This window comes from Loxodonta africana, chromosome 14, assembly GCF_030014295.1.
Source record: "Loxodonta africana isolate mLoxAfr1 chromosome 14, mLoxAfr1.hap2, whole genome shotgun sequence".
Classification (NCBI taxonomy): Eukaryota; Metazoa; Chordata; class Mammalia; order Proboscidea; family Elephantidae; genus Loxodonta; species Loxodonta africana.
This window is the reverse complement of record NC_087355.1, coordinates 66,863,495-66,884,074: the sequence shown is the minus strand read 5'-3', so window position 1 is coordinate 66,884,074 and position 20,580 is coordinate 66,863,495. Positions and strand designations below refer to the sequence as shown.

At 38.8% G+C, this 20,580-nt stretch overlaps 1 protein-coding gene across 1 annotated transcript in view; it reads left to right on the top strand.

Moving 5' to 3' along the window:
• Positions 1-20,580, top strand: part of EIF3H (eukaryotic translation initiation factor 3 subunit H) — a 130,546-nt gene that overhangs the window by 28,022 nt on the left and 81,944 nt on the right. The window contains exon 2 of the mRNA XM_003408444.4: positions 17,411-17,567. Coding sequence (XP_003408492.1) covers positions 17,411-17,567 — 157 coding nt within the window. The remainder of the gene's footprint in view (positions 1-17,410; positions 17,568-20,580) is intronic.

Genomic DNA, 20,580 nt, shown 5'->3' with positions numbered 1-20,580 from the left:
CTGTACTTCTTTGTCTTCTAAAAGAATTTAATCTATTCTTGACAGGTTTATTATAAATTTGAGTTATTAAAAAAAACGTGCTGTTGAGTCCCTTCTGACTGCTGGTTACTCCATGTGTGTCAGAGTAGAAGTGTGGTCCATAGGTTTTTCAGTGGCTGAATTTTCAGCAGTAGATCACCAGGCCTTTTTTTTGAGGTACCTCTTGATGGGCTCCAACCTCTAACCTTTCTATTAGCAGCGGAGCATATTAACTGTTTGCACTACGCAGGGACTCCTTTATAATAATACTTAGACCTTATTTGTCATTTTTTTCTTTCATTCTTTCTTCCAGAGGTTACTTGATATGTGGGTCATTGTAAGCGATTGATTACAGAAGTCGATATGAGAATCCAGGTGTCTTCTATTAAACAAGACATTAAAAAGAATTACAAAAATGTATAACAATGCAATTATTCTATCCTAAAACATTTTTTTGTTTTTGAAAATTCTAACCTGCTAGCATCAGAAGAGGGAAACCCTGGTGGTGTAGTGGGTAAGTGCTACGGCTGCTAACAAAAGGGTCGGCAGTTCAGATCCACCAGGTGCTCCTTGGAAACTCTATGGGGCAGTTCTACTCTGTCCTGTAGGGTCACTATGAGTCAGAATTGAGTCGATGGCACTAGGTAGCTAGCATCAGAAGTTATCTAACTTCAGGGGGAGGGATGAAAATCAAGATCAGCCCAAAGCTTATTTCTGTGATGTGGAGGTCACACAGACCTCCACTCTCAAGCTTTTTCACCATTTCTGACACCAGCCATCTTTGCCATGGCACTCTGTACTCCTCTGCTTGGTTTGCTAATTTGTTGCAGTGGTCACACAGAACTCACAGACCATACTCTCCATTATGTGGTTTATTAGGGAAGTAATAGGCTACAATTCAGGATCAGGATTAACTTGGGAGCAACAGGGTACAACTCAGGAGACAGGATGCAGTTCTTCAGTCAGGACAGCTTCCAACCAAGGTGGCTGTCAGCTTCTTGGTTGTGCCACAGGTAGGCAGGCGTTCTCTCAGCTGTGCCTGCCCCTGAAACATCTGCTGTTCCTGCTGCTGGGCCACCTTTTGGCCTCTGCCCTGCTCAGGCAGGTGTTGGAACTCTTTAGCTCTGCTGACAAATGCCCAGTGGCACCACTCCACCAGCAAGCCTTCTGCCCAGAGGCCCTCAGCTCTTTCTCACTCTGTGGGTCAACAAGCCTGTTGCCCCTGCCTCATGCTGGTCTCTTGGTTCCTGGTTCCTGCCGCTCTTGCTACTGCTGCTTATGCTGCTGTGCCATCTCTCACTGTCTCGTGCTGTCTCTCGCCATCATCAGTGTTACAGCTCTCTCCTGTGTTTAGGAGGTTCTCAGCACAGGGATCCTGGGTCCAGAGGACATACTCTGCTCCGGGCTCTTCTTGATGGTAGCGTGGTCTCCCTAAATCTCTGCAGTTGGTCCTTATGTAAGCCTACTTCTTGTCAATTTCAAGTCATGACCTTGCCACCAGATCATGAACTGAGCTATTCCCTTGGTAGGCCATAGCCACATAATTTGCATAGAAATCTGCCAATTCCGACAGGGTCACTTAATCTTATTGGGTGGTTTTACACACCTTGTTTGCATAGTAGACTAACCAATCCATTGTAAGATTATGGCCCAGCCAATCATTTTTGGCAGAATTATGAACCCAAGATCGGAAAGGCCATACATAAGAGAAACACATTGTACTGCAAAAAATGTAAATGTTTATAAAAATGTAACACAGTATTATATGTCTATTCTGACTCATTTTCCTTTGTTTTGAAAAAGTTTCTTTTTATAAAATATAGCTTATGTTGACATAATGCATTTATTGTTATCTTTAAGTGAATAAATATTTTGAACATTTCACAATTTTAATTTCTTATATGGTATTTCTTATATGGTAAGTATCAATACTAAAGCTCTCTAGAAGTCCTCAATTTTTAAGTGTTACAAGGGTCTAAGAGCAAAAAAATTGAGAGTCGCTGTTGTAAAAACGGCGCGGATGTGGTGTCTGACCTCCTCTAACTTCAAAACGGGAAAAAAGAATCAAGATGAGTAGCCCAGGGCTCACTCCCATGAGGCGGAGGTCAGACAAGGCTTCTCTCTCTGCCATACTTACCAATTCTAATACCACCCATCCCTCCCACAGCACTCTCTACTTCCCTGCTGGGTTCGATTATTCATTGCATTAGCCACACAGAACTCACAGACCACACTCACAATTATGGGGTTTATTAGGGAAGTAACAGTTACAATTCAGGCTCAGGAACACTCAGGATATAGTTCTTCCATCAGGACAACCTCTTCCCTGATGTGCTTGTAGGCATGCCTCTCCCTGGCCCTCAGTTTCTGCCCCAAGGCACTTGGGTTTCTCTCTCTATGGGCTGGGAAGCCCACCATGCCATCTCTTGCTGCCAGGTCTCTACTGTTGGGTCTCTCCTCTCCTGCCACTGCTTCTCAGCATCTTCAAGGTTACCGCTCACTCTGTCTCCTGGTTCCAGGAACTTCCCAACACAGGGATCCCAGGTCCAAAGGACATGCTAGCTCCTAGCTGGTCTTCCTTCGTGGTGCTGGGATTGTCCTCTCTGCTCTGAAATTGGCTCTCTTTTAAGGCAAAACTGACCAATCCCCTCGTGGGCCATGATTACCGTATCACACAGTGCCACCTGGTCACCTGGGTGGGAGTTGTAAGACCATGGCTAGGAAGGCCACACAAAAGTAATCAGTTACACCACTGCTGTTCTGAAATATGAACTCTGTCAAAATAAGGGCTGTGTGTGTTTTATATAATTTCACATCAACAGGGCCTGGCAGAGATTACAGGTTTACAGAAGCCACTCAGTAAATATCCGAGTGAATGAATTAACGAATTAAAGAAGCTGAGGTAAACCAAAACTTGGCAATTCTAGGCAGGACTTCCAAGTCTTGCTGTGGTGACTGGTCTTTGCAGACATCGTATCTGATAGAAATTATCCTAGTTCATCAAAAAAGATGCTCTTTGGCCAGATTTAAACTGTTTCCTGGTATGGAATTGAATGTTTTTTATATGATTTTGATAGAGAGGTTTTAGGCATTCTGCTACATCTTCATTTTTAGACAGGATGGAAGATTTTTACCCATCATGCTTAATTCTCAAATTTTAGTTTTACTGACTTCTTGTCTATTTTAGTTCATTTGGATATTTTAGGTTCTTATTTATTTATACTTTTTTGTTTTGTTTTGTTTTTTGGGGGGAGTTATTTATACTTTACAATATTGAAGGATACTTCTTAAAAGTTAAACCCTTTGTTGCTTTTAGACTGTGTTTTGGGCAAAGTTACATTTCCTTTTCTTTTTTAAAAGCCAGACACCTTACAAAAATAGTGTATTTATTAGAGATTTACCAGTTGCCATCAAATTGACTCTGACTCCTGGCAACCCAGTGGTGTCAGGATAGAGCTGTGCTCCATACAGAGGGTTTTCAGTGATTGATTTTTCAGAAGTAGATCATTGGTCCTTTCTTCTGAGGCACTTCTGCATGAACTCGAACCCCCAGTGTTTCGGTTAGCAGCTGAGGGTGTTAACTGCATCACCAAGGGACTCCTCACTAGAGATTATATAAAGTAATAGTTTTGCTCTTTCAAATTGTCTGCCCTGACTAATTAACAATAGTAGGAAAAAAATGATTCCTTTAGGGTAATTTCAGCACACAGCGCATCTGTTCAATATCTTTTGGATTGGAGTTTCTTGCCCAACTTGAGATCATGCAAACCTCAGAAATCTGGGAGATGTTTCTAGACACAGCTCACCTATTCAGAGAATAATACTGTGTAAGGCAAAATAAATGGATTAAGCGTTTAGACACAGACTGTGACAAAATCTGGGGAGCGTAGACCCATTGCTGTCATAGCAACGTCATAAAAAAAAAACCCCAGTGCCGTCGAGTCGATCATAGGTGGTCGTAAATATGGTTTGAAATTCTGCTTCTAAGATGGGTTGCTGGTGCTCTTTCCTCTCATTTCTGTATTGTAGAGATTTTTCCAAGTAGGACCTTAGTTTTGTCTTGTTGTGTGCCTTTGAGTCAGTTCCAACTCATAGTGACCCTATATAATAGAATAGAACTGCTCCATGGGTTTTCTAGGCGTAATCTTTATGGGAGCAGATCACCAGGTCTTTTCTGCTGTGGAGCTGTTGGTGGGTTAGAACTGCCCACCTTTCGGTTAACGAAGTGCTTAACCTTTGGGCCACCAGGTCTCCTTCATCTCAGTAGGGGGTGATATTCATAGGGTTACTATGAGTTGAAATCAGCTCGACAGCAATGGGTTTTATTTTTACTTTTGTAAATAAAGTGTTCACTTTGGTTCTGTATTTTCTCTGTGTGCTCACTTTTTAGCAACAGCAAACCAAAAACCCATTGCTGTCGAGTCGATTCCAACTCATAGCAACCCTATAGGACAGAGTAGAACTGCCCATAGGGTTTCCAAGGGGCAGCTGGTGGATTTGAACTGCTGACCTTTTGGTTAGCAGCTGAGCTCTTAACCACTGTGCCACCGGGGCTTCTTAGCAACACCCAACCAACCAAACCCACTGCCATCAGGTCGATTCTGACTCATAGTGACTGTCATGGATTGAATTACATCACCCCAAAAATGTGTGTATCAACTCGGTTAGGCCTTGATTCCCAGTATTGTGTGGTTGTCCTCCATTTTGTGATTGGACTAGGGTGGGGTTGTAACACCACCCTTACTCAGGTCACCTCTCTGATCCAAGGTAAAGGGAGTTTCCCTGGGGTGTGCCCTGCACCACCTTTTATCTCTCAAGAGATGAAAGGGAAGCAAGCAGAGAGTTGAGGACGTCACACCACCAAGAAAGCACCAGGAGCAGAGTATGTCCTTTAGACCCGGAATACCTGTGCCTGAGAAGCTCCTTGACCAGGGGAAGATTGATGACAAGGAATCTTTCTCCAGAGCCAACAGAGAACACCTTCGCCTGGACCTGACACCCTGAATTTGGACTTGTAACGTACTAGACTGTGAGAGAATAAATTTCTCTTTGTTAAAGCTATTCACTTGTGGTATTAGTTATAGCAGCACTATATAACTAAGAAAGCAACCGTATAGGATGGAATAGAACTGCCCCATAGGTTTCCAGGAAGCAGCTGGTAGATTCGAATTGCTGACATTTTGGTTAGCAGCCCAGCTCTTGACCATTGTGCCACCTGGGCTCCTTGTAGCAACACGGGGAGTCTTAATGGAAAGGAAACTTGTAGCGGTTTGACCAGCAGTGTGTGTTGCCATCGCCTGAGGAATTACAGCCAAACCAAACCATAAGGAGAGGTGAATCATACTATTTCATTAAGCCTAGAATGAAGTAATGTATTAGAATCACCTGGAGAGCCTAAACACAATAACTCAGAATTTCTGTTGTAGGTTCAGAGGTAGGCTCAACATCAGTATTTTGTAATGCTCCCCAGGTGGCTCTAATATGTAGCCAGGGTGAGGATCCCTCAAAAAGCTCCTCAGGTCATTTTGGTAAGCTGAGAATAAGTGATATAGGGCCTCTCTGTGCTTGGAGTCATTTGTGACATGTATAAACAAAAATAATATGGGTTGTGTTTTTGTTCTGGACAACTGTTAAGCTTTCCATTTATCTGTTTTTAAAAGTAAGAACAGAGAGCATGACATCAGTAAACAGGATTAATTAAAAAATTTATCAGTACTGTTTTATGGACAGAGGCATATGGTTGGTTGGAAAGTAGAGAAAATGAAAGACAGCGAGCATGACTGAAATGGGACGTGTGTTGGAGAACATTCCCAACTTGTGGCTTGTGAGAATAGTGCTGCTAAAGATTGAAAGCTGTATTGCATTTTTTTTTTTTTTAATTTTTATTAAGCTTCAAGTGAACATTTACCATTCCAATCAGTCTGTCACATGTAGGTTTACATACATCTTACTCCCTTCTCCCACTTGCTCTCCCCCTATTGAGTCAGCCCTTACAGTCTCTCGTTTCGTGCCAATTTTGCCATCTTCCCTCTCTCTCTATCTTCCCATCCCCCCTCCAGTCAAGAGTTGCCTACACACTCTCCCGTGTCCACCTGATTTAATTACCTCACTCTTCATCAGCATCTCTCTCCCCTCCACTGACCAGTCCTTTTCATGCCTGATGATTTGTCTTCGGGAATGGTTCCTGTCCTGTGCCATCAGAAGTTCTGGGGAGCATTGTCTCTGGGATTCCTCTAGTCGCAATCATACCATTAGGTGTGGTCTTTTAGTGAGAATTTGGGGTCTGTTTTATCCCATTGGTCTCCTGCTCCCTCAGGAGTTGTCTGTTGTGCTCCCTGACAGGACAGATATCGATTGTGGCTGGGCACCAACTAGTTCTTTTGGTCTCAGGATAATGTAGGTCTCTGGTTCATGTGGCCCTTTCTGTCTCTTGGGTTCTTAGTTGTCGTGTGACCTTGGTGTTCTTCCTTTGCCTTTGCTCCAGGTGGGTTGAGACCAATTAATGTATTTTAGATGGCCGCTTGTTGGCATTTAGGACCCCAGGCGCCACAATTCAAAGTGGGATGCAGAATGTTTTCATAATAGAATTGTTTTGCCCATTGACTTAGAAGTCCCCTCAAATCAAGTTCCCCAGACCCCAGCCCCTGCTTTGCTGACCTTTGAAGCTTTCATTTTATCCCGGAAACTTCTTTACTTTTAATCCAGTCCAATTAGGCTGACCTTCCTTGTTTTGAGTGTTGTCTTTCCCTTCACCCAAAGCAGTTCTTATCTACAGATTGATCAATAAAAAGCCCTCTCCCTCCCTCCCTCCCTCCCCCCTTTGTAACCACATAAGTATGTGTTCTTCTCCGTTTTTTCTATTTCTCAAGATCTTTTTATAATAGTGGTCTTATACAATATTTGTCCTTTTGCAACAGACTCATTTCGCTCAGCATAATGCCTTCCAGATTCCTCCATGTTATGGAATGTTTCAGAGATTCGTCACTGTTCTTTATCGATGCGTAGTATTCCATTGTGTGAATATACCACAATTTATTTACCCATTCGTCCGTTGATGGACATCTTGGTTGCTTCCAGCTTTTTGCTATTGTAAACAGAGCTGCAATAAACATGGGTGTGCATATATCTGTTTGTGTGAAGGCTCTTGTATCTTTAGGGTATATTCCGAGGAGTGGGATTTCTGGGTTGTATGGTAGTTCTATTTCTAACTGTTTAAGATAACACCAGATGGATTTCCAAAGTGGTTGTACCATTTTACAGTCCCACCAGCAGTGTATGAGAGTTCCAATCTCTCCGCAGCCTCTCCAACATTTATTATTTTGTGTTTTTTGAATTAATGCCAGTCTAGTTGGTGTGAGATGGAATCTCATCGTAGTTTTAATTTGCATTTCTCTAATGGCTAATGATCGAGAGCATTTTCTCATGTATCTGTTGGCTGCCTGAATATCTTCCTTAGTGAAATGTGTGTTCATATCCTTTGCCCACTTCTTGATTGGGTTGTTTGTCTTTTTGTGGTTGAGTTTTGACAGAATCATGTAGATTTTAGAGATCAGGTGCTGGTCCTGAGATGTCATAGCTGAAAATTCTTTCCCAGTCTGTAGGTGGTCTTTTTACTTTTTTGGTGAAGTCTTTAGATGAGCATAGGTGTTTGATTTTTAGGATCTCCCAGTTATCTGGTTTCTCTTCGTCATTTTTGGTAATGTTTTGTATTCTGTTTATGCCCTGTATTAGGGATCCTAGGGTAGATCCTATTTTTTCTTCCATGATTTTTATCGTTTTAGTCTTTATGTTTAGGTCTTTGATCCACTTGGAGTTAGTTTTTGTGCATGGTGTGAGGTATGGGTCCTGTTTCATTCTTTTGCAAATGGATATCCAGGTATGCCAGCACCATTTGTTAAAAAGACTATTATTTACCCAATTGACTGACACTGGTCCTTTGTCAAATATCAGCTGCTCATAGGTGGATGGATTTATATCTGGATTCTCAATTCTGTTCCATTGGTCTATGTGCCTGTTGTTGTACTAGTACCAGGCTGTTTTGACTACTGTAGCTATATAATAGGTTCTGAAATCAGGTAGGGTGAGGCCTCCCACTTTCTTCTTCTTTTTCAGTGATGTTTTGCTTATCCAGGGGTTCTTTCCTTTCCATATGAAATTAGTGATTTGTTTCTCTATCCCCTTAAAATATGACATTGGTATTTGGATTGGAAGTGCGTTATATGTATAAATGGCTTTTGGTAGAATAGACATTTTTACTATGTTAAGTCTTCCTATCCGTGAGCAGGGTATGTTTTTCCACTTAAGTATGTCCTTTTGAATTTCTTGTAGCAGAGTTTTATAGTTTTCTTTGTATAGGTCTTTTACATCCTTGGTAAGATTTATTCCTAAGTATTTTATCTTCTTGGGGGCTACTGTGAATGGTATTGATTTGGTTATTTCCTCTTCGGTGTTCTTTTTGTTGATGTAGAGGAATCCAAGTGATTTTTGTATGTTTATTTTATATCCTGAGACTCTTCCAAACTCTTCTATTAGTTTCAGTAGTTTTCTGGAGGATTCCTTAGGGTTTTCCATGTATACGATCATGTCATCTGCAAATAGTGATAGCTTTACTTCCTCCTTACCAATCTGGATACCCTTTATTTCTTTGTCTAGCCTAATTGCCTTGGCTAGGACTTCAAGTACGATGTTGAATAAGAGCGGTGATAAACGGCATCCTTGTCTGGTTCCCATTCTCAAGGGAAATGCTTTCAGGTTCTCTCCATTTAGAGTGATATTGGCCGTTGGCTTTGCATATATGCCCTTTATTATGTTGAGAAATTTTCCTTCAGTTCCTATTTTGGTTAGAGTTTTTATCATAAATGGGTGTTGAACTTTGTCAAATGCCTTTTCTGCATCTATTGATAAGATCATGTGGTTTTTATCTTTTGTTTTATTTATGTGATGGATTACATTAATGGTTTTTCTGATATTAAACCAGCCTTGCATACCTGGTATAAATCCCACTTGATCAGGGTGTATTATTTTTTTGATGTGTTGTTGGATTCTGTTGGCTAGAATTTTGTTGAGGATTTTTGCATCTATGTTCATGAGGGATATAGATCTAAAATTTTCTTTTTTTGTAATGTCTTTACCTGGTTTTGGTATCAGGGAGATCGTAGCTTCATAGAATGAGTTGGATAGTATTCCGTCTTTTTCTATACTTTGAAATACCTTCAATAGTAATGGTGTTAAGTCTTCTCTGAAGGTTTGGTAGAACTGTGCAGTGAAGCCATCTGGGCCAGGACTTTTTTTTGTTGGAAGTTTTTTGATTACCGTTTCAATCTCTTTTTTTGTTATGGGTCTATTTAGTTGTTCTGCCTCTGAATGTGTTAGTTTAGGTAGGTAGTATTGTTCCAAGAATTTATCCATTTCTTCTAGGTTTTCAAATTTGTTAGAGTACAATTTTATGTGGTAATCTGATATGATTCTTTTGATTTCATTTGGTTCTGTTGTGATGTGGTCCTTCTCGTTTCTTATTTGGGTTATTTGTTTCCTTTCCTGTTTTTCTTTAGTCAGTCTAGGCAGTGGTTTATCAATTTTGTTAATTTTTTCGAAGAACCAGCTTTTGGCTTTGTTAATTCTTTCAATTGTTTTTCTGTTCTCTAATTCATTTAGTTCAGCTCTAATTTTTATTATTTGTTTTCTTCTGGTGGCTGATGGTTTCTTTTGTTGCTTACTTTCTATTTGTTCAAGTTGTCGCGACAGTTCTCTGATTTTGGCTCTTTCTTCTTTTTGTATGTGTGCATTTATCGATATAAATTGGCCTCTGAGCACTGCTTTTGCTGTGTCCCAGAGGTTTTGATAGGAAGTATTTTCACTTTCGTTGCTTTCTAAGAATTTCCTTATTCCCTCCTTGATGTCTTCTATAACCCAGTCTTTTTTCAGGAGGGTATTGTTCATTTTCCAAGTATTTGATTTCTTTTCCCTAGTTTTTCTGTTATTGGTTTCTAGCTTCATTGCCTTGTGGTCTGAGAAGATGCTTTGTAATATTTCGATGTTTTGGATTCTGGAAAGATTTGTTTTATGACCTAATATGTGGTCTATTCTAGAGAATGTTCCATGAGCACTAGAAAAAAAAGTATATTTTGCAGCAGTTGGGTGGAGAGTTCTGTATAAGTCAATGAGGTCAAGTTGGTTGATTGTTGTAAGTAGGTCTTCCGTGTCTCTATTGAGCTTCTTACTGGATGTCCTGTCCTTCTCCGAAAGTGGTGTGTTGAAGTCTCCTACTATATATGTGGAGGTGTCTATCTCACTTTTTAATTCTGTTAAAATTTGATTTATGTATCTTGCAGCCCTGTCATTAGGTGCGTAAATATTTAATATGGTTATGTCTTCCTGATCAGTTGTCCCTTTTATCATTATATAGTGTCCTTCTTTATCCTTTGTGGTGGATTTAAGTCTAAAGTCTATTTTGTCAGAAATTAATATTGCTACTCCTCTTCTTTTTTGCTTATTGTTTGCTTGATATATTTTTTTCCATCCTTTGAGTTTTAGTTTGTTTGTGTCTCTAAGTCTAAGGTGTGTCTCTTGTAGGCAGCATATAGATGGATCGTGTTTTTTTATCCAGTCCGTGACTCTCTGTCTCTTTATTGGTGCATTTAGTCCATTTACATTCAGCGTAATTATAGATAAGTAAGTTTTTAGTGCTGTCATTTTGATGCCTTTTCATGTGTGTTGTTGGCCATTTCATTTTTCCACATGCTTTTTTGTGCTGAGACGTTTTTCTTAGTAGCTTGTGAGATCCTCATTTTCATAATGTTTAACTTTGTGTTTATTGAGTCGTTACGTTTTTCTTGGCTTTTTTCTTGAGTTGTGGAATTGATATTCCTTTTTGTGGTTACCTTTTTATTTACCCCTATTTTTCTAAGTAAAAACCTAACTTGTATCCTTCTATATCGCCTTGTATCACTCTCCATCTGGCAGTTCAATGCCTCCTATATTTAGTCCCTCTTTTTGATTATTGTGATCGTTTATTGATTTCCATGATTTCCTGTTGTGTGTATTATTTTGTTTATTTATTTATTTTTTAGAATTAGTCTTAATTTGTTTGTTTTTGTGCTTTCCCTATTTGAGTTGCGTTGATATCAGGACGTTCTGTTTTGTGACCTTGTATTGTGCTGGTACCTGATATTATTGGTCATCCGGCCAAACAATCTCCTGTAGCATTTCTTGCAGTCTTGGTTTAGTTTTTGCAAATTCTCTAAACTTGTGTTTATCTGTAAATATCTTAATTTCTCCTTCATATTTCAGAGAGAGTTTTGCTGGATATATGATCCTTGGTTGGCAGTTTTTCTCGTTCAGTGCTCTGTATACGTCGTCCCATTCCCTTCTTGCCTGCATGGTTTCTGCTGAGTAGTCTGAACTTATTCTTATTGATTCTCCCTTGAAGGAAACCTTTCTTTTCTCCCTGGCTGCTTTTAAAATTTTCTGTTTGTCTTTGGTTTTGGCAAGTTTGATGATAATATGTCTTGGTGTTTTTCTTTTTGGATCAATCTTAAATGGGGTTCGATGAGCATCTTGGATAGATGTCCTTTCGTCTTTGGTGATGTCAGGGAAGTTTTGTGTCAGGATTTCTTCAACTATTTTCTCTGTGTTTTCTGTCCCCCCTCCCTGTTCTGGGACTCCAATCACTCGCAAGTTATCCTTCTTGATAGAGTCCCACATGATTCTTAGGGTTTCTTCATTTTTTTTAATTCTTTTATCTGATTTTTTTTCAGCTATGTTGGTGTTGATTCCCTGGTCCTCCAGAAGTCCCAGTCTACATTCTAATTGCTCGAGTGTGCTCCTATGACTTTCTATTGCGTTGTCAAATTCTGTAATTTTATTGTTAATCTTTTGGATTTCTGCATGCTGTCTCTCTATGGATTCTTGCAACTTGGTAATTTTTCCACTATGTTCTTGAATAATCTTTTTGAGTTCTTCAACAGTTTTATCAGTGTGTTCCTTGGCTTTTTCTGCATTTATCCTAATTTCATTTGTGATATCTTTAAGCATTCTGTAAATTAGTTTTTTATATTCTGTATCTGATAATTCCAGGATTGTGTCTTCATTTGGGAAAGATTTTGATTCTTTTGTTTGGGGGGTTGGAGAAGCTGTCATGGTCTGTTTCTTTATGTGGTTTGATATGGACTGCTGTCTCCGAGCCATCACTGGGAAACTAGATTTTCCAAGTAGTCGGCTGGTACGCTGGCTCCTGGTTCTGAAAACGGTCGCTGTCTGCCCGTATTTGTTCGTTTTCTGTCTCTAAGTCTGTGCTTGTTGTTCAGAGTTCGTAGATTGTTATGTATGTGATCGATTCCCTTGTTTTTCTGAGTCTTTTTTGCAAGAGGGATCCGCGGTAGCGTCCACCTAGTCCGCCATCTTGGCCCAGCTCTTGTATTGCATTTTTGCAACTAATGGCAGGTTCCTGTTGATGCTGCTTGACTTCTAAGGACCAGGGCACAAAAATCTGACCACCATTATTCCCTTGTAGCCTTTTGCCCTCTGATCCTGCAGCCGTGCATTAACCTTTCCACACTCCATGCAGGAAGCCCTGCTTCTACAGCCCCAGTTAGAGATTTCTTCCAGAGCCATCTCCATTGCATCTTAGCTATTTCAGCCTTAACCATTGTAAACATGTTTGGAGCATCTAAAATTACTCAGTCATTGTGAAGTGATTAAAATGCCTTGGAGTCAGAAGTCAGATTTCACCTCCGTGATTTAATACTTCTATGTCAGATTCACTCATAGCCATCCTATAGGTCAGAGTAGAACTGCCCCCATAGAGTTTCCAAGGAGCGCTTGGTGGATTTGAACTGCTGACCTTTTGGTTAGCAGCCGTAGCTCTTAGCTACCAGGGTTTCTCTGTTTTCTCATCTGTAAAATGGGGAAAATAATATTGACCCTTAGAGGGTGGTTGTGAGGATTTAATGAGTCATTGCATGTAAGGCGCTTGGTGGAGTTGAATATTGTGAGTGATAAGTGTCTACCACTCATTCAAATATATTTTGCATATCTCTTATGTGGTAGGACCTGTGTTAGGTTATGGGGATGTGGTGGTGAGTAAACCATCCCTCCGTTGTATGAGAGTATTTAAAAGGGGAGACAATGAACAGAACGTAGGATTTTGTCCCACTTAGATAGCAGTGATCTGTGAAGCATTTTTATATATCCAGCAAAGTCTTGGTTATTCAACTAGAATATCAAAAGCGTATATGTCAGTTACTTCTGATCAGGAATTTACTCCCCTTTTGACATCTAAATGGCTCCTACTCTCAAGTTTGTAATGCTGTTCCATCACATTCCATTTTGAACTAAAGTATCGAGATCTTAGTGTGTATGTAGGAGATAACCCAGTGTCGTCGAGTCTATTCTGACTCATAGCGACCCTATAGGATAGAGTAGAACTGCCCCATAGAGTTTCCAAGGAGCACCTGGCGGATTTGAACTGCCGACCCTTTGGTTAGCAGCCGTAGCACTTAACCACTACGCCACCAGGGTTTCCTGTAGGAGATATCTCTGTAGGAGATAGGAAGACCATAAACTGTCAAAATGAAGAATGAATCAGCTTAGTTTTGATAATAATGGTTTCCTGTTTTTTTTCCTGAGTGCTTTGTTTTATCAGATTATATTAAAAAGGCAAGATCATAAATATTAGAGTTGGAAATGATTTTAATGATCACTAAGCCTTTCCTAAAGGCTGACATGTCTAGTTCCTATTTCAGACATTTTTGAATGCTAGACAGAATTTACCCTTAAAATTGAAATCTTCCTGAAACTTTCATCTGCAGTCCTTAGGTTTGCCTTTTAAAGTAAGACTAATCCTTTAGTACCTGATAACCCGTCAGTTATTTTGAGTATCCCTAGCCTGGAGAGAGATTTGAATTCATTGAACTGGTCCTCATCACAAGGTTTTCAGCTTTTTCTTATAAATTACCCTTTTTCTGTGTATACGTATTTATGTTGACTGTCTATAGCAAATAGTCAAACTACTGTGCTTTTTTTCTGTCTCTCAGTTGAATACTTTTACTGGTAAATTTTCTCTCTGGTCGTTGAATAGAACTGAACACAACAATTCAGGGATGCTGAAAAGAGTGAGATCATGATGATGATAATTTCTCTTGTTTGGAGCTCTGTACTTCTGCTGATACTGTATGAAATTGCCTTTTGAGCAGACATATTTAGCCTGCTGTATTGTTTGCTTACATTGCCCCACTAATCCCTTTGAAAATTAAGACATTGTTTTAATATAAAATCTTTTTAACTGTGATAATTCATTTTAAAAATATTTTTTCTCATTACTATTTTATTTATAAAGGGAAATAAATTCTTTTTGGCCTGACTTCTTTTTGAAACTATGCTGGGTTCTAGTTAATCAGTATTGCTTTTTGCACATGTAGGAACCACTGAAGAGTTCTCCAAAGATACACACTAAGCTCATACATCTTCTAGCATTTTTCATTCACTTTGATTGCAGCAGGGGTTCAGTGGTCTTATCAATAGGGTTAAGTGTGGAGTATCAAGGAACCTGGGGAGCCTAAACTAGGTGACTTGAAATCATTTAGAGCTGATTGGTGTGTTATGCTAACTCTTGATCAGTTTTGTTTCTATGTTCTATTTTTTAAGAGTGAAAATAACTTTCCTTGGTAGATAGATAAGCTGAATAGGAGCTAAGTAGCTCTGCTTTCTTTTTATTGACAGCATCAATAATATTGATCATTTATGAGCATTTACTACTTGGCAGGCCCTGGGTGAAGTATTTTATGCATACTACCTCAGTTTTAGTAGTGTCAACAGCTTCATTTTGCAAATTAGGAGTCTGGGGCTCAAGCAGATCAAGATAAAATAGCTTTCCCAAGGTTACTAGTAGTAAATGCTGGACCTAGGAGTCATACCTATACCTGCATGATTCTAAAGCCTGTTTTTGTGCCTTTCAAGAAGCAGAGAGGGCCTTTATACAGGAATCTGTAAGTTTCGTGCACTTAATTTCACTGTATTGAAGGTCTGCCAGTCTTGTCAGTTGGTGCTCCTCTGTGATAAGCAATTTTCCCTGCTGATTGTTTGCAGGGGATCTGTGTCGTATCCATGTGAAGTCTTTTTGTGTCTATTTGTCACTCACCATTTTAATTCTTAATTGAGTTACTGATATGAAAACCATTTCCTCGTTACTAAAATTAAAGCAAACATATACGCTTTGGAATTTGTGTTTAAATCTTGGCTCTGCCACTTCCTTGATGTGTGATCTTTAGCGATTTACTTAGTTTTTCTCTGCCTCAGTTTTCTTTATCTGTGAAATGAATGTAATAATTTATGAAGTGGTTATGAGAATTACATCTTTTGATAGCACATGTAAAATCATTAGAATAATGCCAGGCATGTAATATTCAACACATGTAACATGTTATTATCAAATGGTTATTAATATTGTTTCTGGAGCCCTGGTGGTGCAGTGGTTAAGTGCTAACCAAAAGATTAGCAGTTCGAATCCACTGCCTGCTCCTTGGAAATCCTGTGGGGCAATTCTCTGTCCTATCGTGTTGTTATGAGTCAGAATTGACTCGATGGCAGTGGGCTTGGTTTTGGTTTGGGGTAATACTGTTTCTGTCAAGAATACTTTGGTTTTAAATGGAACATTAATCAATAAAATGCTAATAAACATTTGTTTTATTGTTAGACATATCTTCCTTCTGAGAACTTCGCATTGTATCTTTGACTGTTGCCTTCCATTTCAGCAGTGGTTCAGTGATCCCATCAATAGCATTAAGTATCCAGGAACATTTAGATTTTCGGGTCATGGGCTTATATTAGCTAATAATGGCAGTAATACTATTAGTAAATACTATATATCAAGTACTATTCTAAGTACGTCACATATTAACTACTCCATGTTGTAAGGATTATTATTAATGATTCTGCCATTATTGTTATTATGAACTTTTAAATTAACTGCCTGCTCAGCCATGTACATTGTTGCCGCCTCTTTTTTGTTTTTGAAATGTTAGAGGAAAGAGTAATGTAAGAGCTGATTATTCCATTGTCGTCATTGTTAGGTGCCATTGAGTCGGTTCCAACTCATAACGACTGTGTGTACAACAGAACTAAACACCGCTCAGTCCTGCACCATCCTCACAATCATTGCTATGTTTGAGCCCATTGTTGCAGCCACTGTGTCAGTCCATCTTGTTGAGGGTCTTCCTCTCTTTGGCTGACCTTCTTCTTTACCACGCATGATGTCTTTCTCCAAGGACTGGTCCCTCCTGATAACATACACGTCCGAAGTATGTGGGCCGAAGTTTTGCCATTCTCACTTCTAAGGAGCGTTCTAGCTGTAATGCTTCCATTACAGGTTACTTAATATTTCCTTCTGGTTGAGGAAAGCTAGGTAGTATTTGAGCTTATGTTTTCTGTGTGTGCTTGGTCACCAACCGGATTCTCGTTGGACACACGTTCCCATTGTTGCTTTCTGTGGCTAATGAGATAGTCTGTTCAGGAAGGCAAGTTGAAATTTGTCAGAGATTTCTGTTTTCAGGTATCCAGATAACTGAGGTCTTTGTTCTGTGTCTTAATGGTAGTTTTATCATCTAGGTCAGGATGTTATCTTCCTGTAAACAAGTTTACTCAGCAATTTCTTAATAATAACCTCAGGATAAAGGAGTACTGTTTGTTAAGGCTAAAGGAACTCCTGGGTCCCAGAGCCCCTTGAGAGGAGTCTTGACCTGAGGGTTGATTGGCTATTTAGTCATATAAGTGCTGTGTTTTGACATACCAGCAGTTCCTGTTTCTAAGTCTGTCTTTAAGTCGAATTTGTAGGTAAGTCTGAACAGGTACACATGGTTCTTATTTAGTTAGTCAAATGTCTTAGTATATATTGTACCCTTCTACAACTCAACGGCACTGGGTTTATGCATAGAGAACACTTATGAAACACTTCTGAACTGCGCAGTGTTTTCCTGAGCGTCACAGAGTAGGGAGTTCATTCGTTATTATGAGCCATTTTATGTGTTTAACTCAGAATTTTAATATAACAGACCTTATGGCAGCTATTCTTAAATATGAGTTGTTTGTAAATCGGACATTCGTAATCCAGGGACTGTCTATACGTACCATTTTGACATTTGACATACCAGGGTTAATACCTTGGTACTGCAATTTGGTCTGCAAGTCAGTTTTGCATTAAAGGGTTTCAGGTGTACATTTAGACTGTGTGAGCTTTATTATTTATGTAAGGATAAAGGAAGTGATTTGTAAGAAATTTGGTTAATCCTATTATATAGTTCTGTGGACTTGCAGACACACTAGTATGATTTATTTTTTCTCAGAAATAAAGGAAATATAAACTATAAAAATCGGTTTAAGCTCCTTTATTTTCTTTTAGGTGGTATTAAAAATAATCAAACATTATCAAGAAGAAGGACAAGGAACTGAAGTTGTTCAAGGAGTGCTTTTGGGTTTGGTTGTAGAAGATCGGCTTGAGATTACCAACTGCTTTCCTTTCCCCCAGCATACAGAGGATGATGCTGATTTTGATGAAGGTAAGGGTGTTTATCTCAAGGGTATCTTTGCAGTACCTACAAATTGGATTTTAACACAATTATCACTATAATCTTTGATAATCTATTATTAGGATTCTCTATCAAGGATGGCTTAGTTCACTTAATTTCTGATTTTCTTAGAAAAATTACACAAATTTTGTGAAATGAGGATTTATATCATAAACTTCACTAGTTTGACCTTTAATTATTTGGAATTTGTGATCCTGGTTTGTAATAATTTGGATAGTTGACTTTCTCGTTATGAAATTAGCCTGGGGAGTAGTTTACACTGTGAAGGATAGGCGTCTTCATTGCGTCCAGCATTTTGACCCAATCCGTATTTACGAAGAAATGAGTCGAGCTGCCTGCCTCAGAAAAAAGACTCCTTAAGCGTTTCAGAAGCATTTAATTTTTTTATTTTAGAGGCATTTTATTTTTGGACTGCAATGTAGTTGCCTTGTTAGCAAAGGCCTACAGTTGGTAAAAACTTACACCAAAGGCCAAGGTCAACATCCTAAAATATGTATTTTTTAATCTAGTTGAAAATAATTTCTAATTTGTCTGAACTCCCAGAGATCATTTTATATACAACTGTTTTAACTGATCACTTTCAGCTTTGATAAAATGTTACTTAATCTCATTTAACTTCACTGTTCACATAGTACCTTGAACGTATCTGAGAGACAAATTATATTCTTGCCAAGGCTAATACCTTGGTATTGCAATTTGTCCTGCAAATCAAGTTTTGTATTAACGTAATAATTCTAGAAACCAATCAAGTCTAGTTCTAGGTACTTGGATTTTTTTAAGCCTTTTTGTAGTATGTGTTTTTTTTCCTTCTCCTTTTGTTTCTTCTCTTCCCTCTCTTTTCTTTTTTTACTATTATTTTTTTAATTGGCCACACTCCTTTTTTAGTCTGAATTACTGTAATATTTATACCTCGGATAGGATTAATGTTGAGATTTCCCTGCAATCAGTTCTGTCAGTGTTAGAATATCCCTACTCCCCTGCTTACCACTAGACCTGGGATACTTAATTGTAATTCAGTAATAATGTTTTTAGAGCTAGAAGACAAAGGGTTGTTAATTTAGTTTCTTTGGTGTACAAGTAAGGAATTTGAGAAGTTAATTTGAAGTGACTTGTTCAACTGTCAGGTTAGTGGCACGAATGGGAATAGAATCTATTCCAGAACACTGCATTCTTGTGCACAGAAGTCACACAGCTTTCCTAGGTAATTAGTTTTACTTTATAAAATTTTAAGTTTAGAATATGAACAAGAAACACTGTTCAGTGCCATTACAATTCTATTAACGAAGCAAGTTGTATTATTAATACTAGGTCTTGATCTAACCTGTAAGAGAGAAGCTAACTTCTCTTATGGGCTAGAGGTAGTTGGCCAAGATGTGATTGCATTAGCATACGCTTTAAGAAGCCCATTAAAAATGATAGAACAATATTAAGATAAGGAGAGACTTCAATTTAGCATTAAATAATAAATTGCTGAGCGTTGCATGCTGTGTACTATATTTGGAAACCCTGCTGGCATGGTGGTTAAGAGCTGTGCCTGCTAACCAAGTCGTAGGCGGATTGGATCCACCAGGCGCTTCTTGGAAACTCTATGGGGCAGTTCCACTTTGTCCTGCAGGGTTGCTATGAGTTGAAATCGACTCAATGACAATGAGTTTGATACTATATGCACATTGCCTGATAATCCTTTGTTACTCTGCCCAGTTGGAGATCTTGTCAGTCCCCTTTTCCAGATTAGGAAACTGATGCTTGGCATGATAAATAACTTGTCCAGAGTCACTTAACTAGGGAATTGTTAGAATAGTGTTTGAAATCTGCAGCTGCTCGGGTCCAAATGCCATGGTTTTTCACTATACTATGTTGCTTTTAGATACTTCATGAAGTGTAAGCCAGTGGTTAAAGACTGTTGAGCGCAGGTTACCATTGTTTGGTGTCTGTAACCTGCTTTTTGTGTAAAACAGCTAAATTTGTTTTTCTTGGTTTACCTTTAGGAGTTAACGGGGTGCCGTTTTTGTTATAGCGTGAAAATCTAAGACAACACCCTGTATTTCTCCATAGCCTCATATAAAAAACTGAAACCTATTGCTGTCAAGTCGATTCCGACTCATGGCGACCCTGTAGGACAGTAGAATTGCCCCATAACGTTTCCAAGGAGCAGCTGGTGGATTTGGACTGCTGACCTTTTGTTTAGCAGCCGTAGCTCTCAACCACTATGCCACCACGGCTCATATATATATATACGTATATATATATATATGTGTATATATATATATATATAACCCATTGCTGTCAAGTTGATTCTGACTCATAGTGACCCTATAGGTCGCAGCAGAACTGCCCCATAGAGTTTCCAAGTAGCGCCTGGTGGATTTGAACCGCCGACCTTTTGGTTAGCAGCTGTAGCACTTAAGTACTACGCCACCAGGGTTTCCATATATATACACACATATATATACATATACACAAACACATATATATACAGTAGGTTTGAATTTTATGTTCTCTTACCTAATACATTTATTCTGTCTTTAAGGAACATTTATATGTAGTTACCATTTTTACCAAATCTAGATAAAAACGAAGATTTCACATTATACAGACATATTTTAGAATAATCCTGTATGTTGATTATTTTAAATCATGCTAAAGACCTACTGTTTGCTTATGCTTTTTAGTTATTTAATACCCACTGAAACTCATATTTACTCCGGGAAAGGTCTTTCATCTTCCATTCGTGTGATACAAGTAAAAAGCAATGATATATTTTAGGTTGCTTAGGTGTTTTTTTTGTTGTTTGTGTTTGGTGTCTTAGATTTTTTTTGTTGTCGTTGTTGGTGTTTGGTGCCTCATGTAAAATGAAGATTTTTAATCTGTGATCCAAAAGTCAAACGTTAGTAAAATTTTTAAATTAGGGATTAGGAAACTACAATCTGAGGACTAGTCGCCTGGTTTTGTAATTAAAATTTCATTGGAACACTGTCATATT